Source organism: Bidens hawaiensis, unplaced genomic scaffold (assembly GCF_021521415.1).
Source record: "Bidens hawaiensis isolate Kalapana, Puna unplaced genomic scaffold, B.hawaiensis_p1.1 tig00018875_1, whole genome shotgun sequence".
NCBI lineage: Eukaryota > Viridiplantae > Streptophyta > Magnoliopsida > Asterales > Asteraceae > Bidens > Bidens hawaiensis.
In genome coordinates this window covers 130,691-134,695 of record NW_027492868.1, presented here as the reverse complement: position 1 = coordinate 134,695, position 4,005 = coordinate 130,691, and the positions used below count along the sequence as shown (strand labels likewise).

General features: G+C 37.9%; 1 protein-coding gene across 1 annotated transcript; it reads right to left on the bottom strand.

Annotated features, from left to right (window-relative positions):
- Positions 1-1,036: 1,036 nt before the first annotated feature.
- On the bottom strand, positions 1,037-3,262 carry LOC143557296 (cytochrome P450 78A5-like). The gene is made up of 2 exons (XM_077046402.1): positions 2,272-3,262; positions 1,037-1,908 (listed from the first exon to the last, which is right to left on the bottom strand). Exons 1-2 carry the CDS (start codon positions 3,229-3,231, stop codon positions 1,300-1,302), a joined length of 1,569 nt encoding a protein of 522 aa, XP_076902517.1. The 5' UTR covers positions 3,232-3,262; the 3' UTR covers positions 1,037-1,299.
- Between the last annotated feature and the right edge of the window lie 743 nt (positions 3,263-4,005).

Sequence of the window (4,005 nt, the reverse complement as noted above, 5' to 3'; positions counted from 1 at the left end):
TATTGTTAGTTCTTTTCATTACGAATTTGGTGCCTCCCATTGTTTGCCAAGCCACGCTTGGTATTTCTCACCATTAGACGTTAGAAGCATGTTAAACCATGAAATGATTGTTATATGCTTTTACTTTAAAAAACAAAAACTAACACTGGCACATTTATCTTATTTCTACTTCTTCCTCCTTTTCTTTTTCATCACCCGTATTTTTGTCGAACCTAGCTCCATCGATCCCTTTTGCATCCCAAACACAATCTTGCACATCTTTACCCAATACAACTTGGATTGCTTATCCTTACAATTCAACCCAAACTCACATACAAATTGTCATTCCCATTTGCATAAAAAGATTTCTAGGATGATTTTAAGTCAGTTAGTTACCCACATTCGTCCAATTCGGTATAATATGAACTAAAACCTAGGGTGTTACCGAAAATGCCGTATGATAATCAATTTCTCTATTATCAAAGGGATTTTCTTGGAATTTGTTGTCTAAGAAATCGAGTTTCTCAAGGTTAGTAATTGCCCGACTTTCAAGTGGAAACTTACTAGAAAAGTCATTGTCAAACAATTGTGTCACATTGGTGGAAATTTCAAGCAAACAAGAATTTTGTCCACAAAAATTACGGGAGTAAGAGAGCATACACATCATTCCTGCTTTTAACTAAATTATAAGAATGAGAATGATGATTCCAATGTGAATAATCTAGAGATCTATAAGAACGAAATGTGTTACTTTGGTCAAATAGCGGGGATAAAACCCTTATTTTTAATCGTTTTTGCTTTGTTTTGCTTTACCACAAGCCAATCGTACAATATGGTACCGAATATCTATAATGATGAAACAAATATAGAAAGGCCAAAAAAACGGCATCAACTTTATAGCCGACATTTGTACGACCATATTCTACACCACTAATCGACGTCATTCTTTTAGTGTGTAACATTTATACTAGCACATGACATGCTCAAAGAAAAAAATAATCAGGAATCTTGTACACAAACATAGATGAGTTACTATTTATGGTCACAAAGACAATTCACTAGGAAAAAAAAAACAATACAATTGAACTAAACAAAGAGCTCCCATAACAAGACCATCATCATGTGATAACTTGAAAGGGGCAGGGCATGATATGACATACATATATATAAGGACACACACATACATATATATCTAATATGTCCCAGACAAAACGTTGTGTACAAAATGCATACTTCAAATCCACCCCTCCAACTTCTTTGAATTCCAAGATCACACCTCGTACTAGTAATGGCAAACTTTACTATGGTTATTAACATATATCAAACCCTAACCATAGCCTTGCACACCAATGGTTTCTTCATTTCAAGTGACATTTTCAAACACTCCGACAAATCAACCGGATCCGAGTCGGAAATGAATCCAACCCATTTGAAATTCTGTAGCAACTGGGCCAACCAAAGTTGAACAGTAGCCAAACCCATTGCCTTTCCAGGACAAACCCTCCTACCCGCACCAAATGGAGCCAACCTGAGATCCGAACCCATAATCGAAACCTCCTGGCTCATAAATCTATCTGGGTTGAACCTTTTTGGGTCAACCCAGATTTGTTCATCATGGGTTATGGCCCACATGTTGACCATAGCAGTTGTCCCAGCCGGTATCATGTGCGGACCCACTTGGGTGTCATGGATTGCAAGGCGAGCCCATGACAAAAGTGGGCCCGGTGGGTGCACACGTAGGGTTTCTTTCACAATTGCATGAAGGTAAGGCAAGTTCGGGAGATCCATATCAGATACGGGCCGACTCGACCCAACAACACTATCTATTTCTGATTGTGCCCTTGCTTGTATGTCCGGGTGCAACACCATCCTCGCCAGTATCCATTCCAATAAAATTGCCACTGTATCGGTTCCCCTAAATATCATTTCCTGTAAAATTAAGATGTTAACCTAGATAAAACCTTTATGTTACAAAATAAAACAAACTTACTTAAATTTAACACATCTTTTTTAAATACTAATTCAAAGTGAATTCTTTTTTAACCCCCCAACAAATTTATATATATATAAAACGACCCGATTTCCTATGGACCATTTTGCCAAATCCAACTAACACGTGCGTTATATAAGCTACACACGATTTTATTTTTAACTACCAACAAATAAAAAGCCTGATTATTCAGGGTAACCCAATAACAAAATTAAACGTACTCAAAGTACCGAGTTTATTTTTAACGACCAACTAATAAAAGCTAATTATCCAGGGTAACCCAATAACAAAATTAAACGTACCCAAAGTACCGCAATCATGTCGGACTCGTTGAATTTGTTTTCGGACTCTAAATCAAGCAAAACATCAACAAAATCACCATCATAATCCACCACATCTCCGCCGTTCACCGCCCTTCTATCCCGGTGTTCGTCAATGATTCCTGTCACAAAAACATTAACTCTAGACACCAAATCTCTGCATTTTCTCCTCACTCCTTGAAGATCAAACCGGCTTATGATCGGAAAATGATCACTCCAGTTGAATATTCCAAGCAACTCGTATCCTTCACTCACTAACTTCTCCACCTCGTACCCGTCCCCACCATCTTCCTCAAAATCATCATAAGATGTGCCAAACACCGACATCATGACATTGTTTAAGGAAGCAAAGTGAAGCAACTTCTTAACCTCCACGAACCCATTACGGTTCATGGAAGCCGAAACCCGGTTCACCAACTTCAACCCTGTTTTAGCCCGAAAACATCCTGACCCGGATACCCGCTTCGGGCTAAACATATGAATAGCCGATATTCTTCTCAGGTTACGCCAATACTCCCCGTAGGGTGCAAACCCCATGGCGCGGTGAAACAACAGCTCATAAGCGGACTCTTTTACAGGCCGGTCAGCAAAAGCAGAGCTGTTGAGAATCTCTTTGGCGGTATCCGGGTGACTCGAGATGACAAAACGAGTCAATCCAACGGAAAACGCCATTAGTGGTGTAGCATTAAAGACTACAGAGAGTTTAGCTAGGGTTCTATGAGTCAAAGAGGATGTGAAAGCAAACACGAGCCCTAGTATCGGGATACCGGACGGGCCTGGAATCATGATTTTTGAGCGGGATTTTGACAAAGCCCATGCGAGACCGCCAGGGTTGAGGAGGAAAGTGAAAACCGAGACGAATATGATGAGACCGAGAAAGAGATGGAGGCTAATAGCTTCACATGAAGCATTTGGAATGAAGAGAGTTGTAGATGAAGACATTTTAGAGAAAGTGAGTCTGTGTGTGTGTTTGTGTGTGATGGGGTAAAGAAGATGAAGGGGGTAACAGGGTATATATAGAGAAGAAGAGTAGAAAGTTTTCCCACTTTTTCTAGATTTTTATAATTATTTGAATATTTTGGGGTATACAAGTTGTAGTGTAGTTGATGTTTTTAAATACTTGTAATTAGGTAACTTTTTCTAGATTTTTATAATTATTTGAATATGTTTGGGGTATACAAGTTGTAGTGTAGTTGATGTTTTTAAATACTTGTAATTAGGTAACTTAATGAATGTATAGTTCAGTTGTAAAATACAAAGAGAATATTCTTTTTTGAATGGTATTAACGTTAATAAATAATTATAGATTTTGAGACCTGGGATTATTGGTTTTTGGAATATATTTGGAAAAAGGTAGATAACTTAGAGATTATGGAATTTTGGAATAAATATATATTCTAGGGGTATTGGGTTATGTTACTTATGTAACCAAAAGTTTATCAAGTGTCTTGATGTTTTATGTCTAGATGGCTTATATGCTTCTACCTATAGTGTTGTAAACAAGCCTAACCTAGCCGAGCTGGGTTGGGTTGGGCATGGCTCGGGCTTGAAGTTTAACGAGTCAGCTTACCTTGACGTGTTTTGTTTAACAAGCTACTCGGTTAGTAAAAGCTTCAGTCATCTTGTTTATTTTTAAATTTTGCATTACTTATGCATATTGATTTATATAAAAACAAAAGGATTATTTTAACTAGGGATGTGCGCTTAGGTTTCAAA

Coding starts and splice junctions, on each gene's coding strand:
- LOC143557296 (XM_077046402.1), bottom strand. CDS start 3,231: ATGTCTTCATCTACAACTCTCTTCATTCCAAATGCTTCATGTGAAGCT. Junction 1,909..2,271: donor ACATGATTGCGGTACTTTGG/GTACGTTTAATT, acceptor TTAATTTTACAG/GAAATGATATTTAGGGGAAC.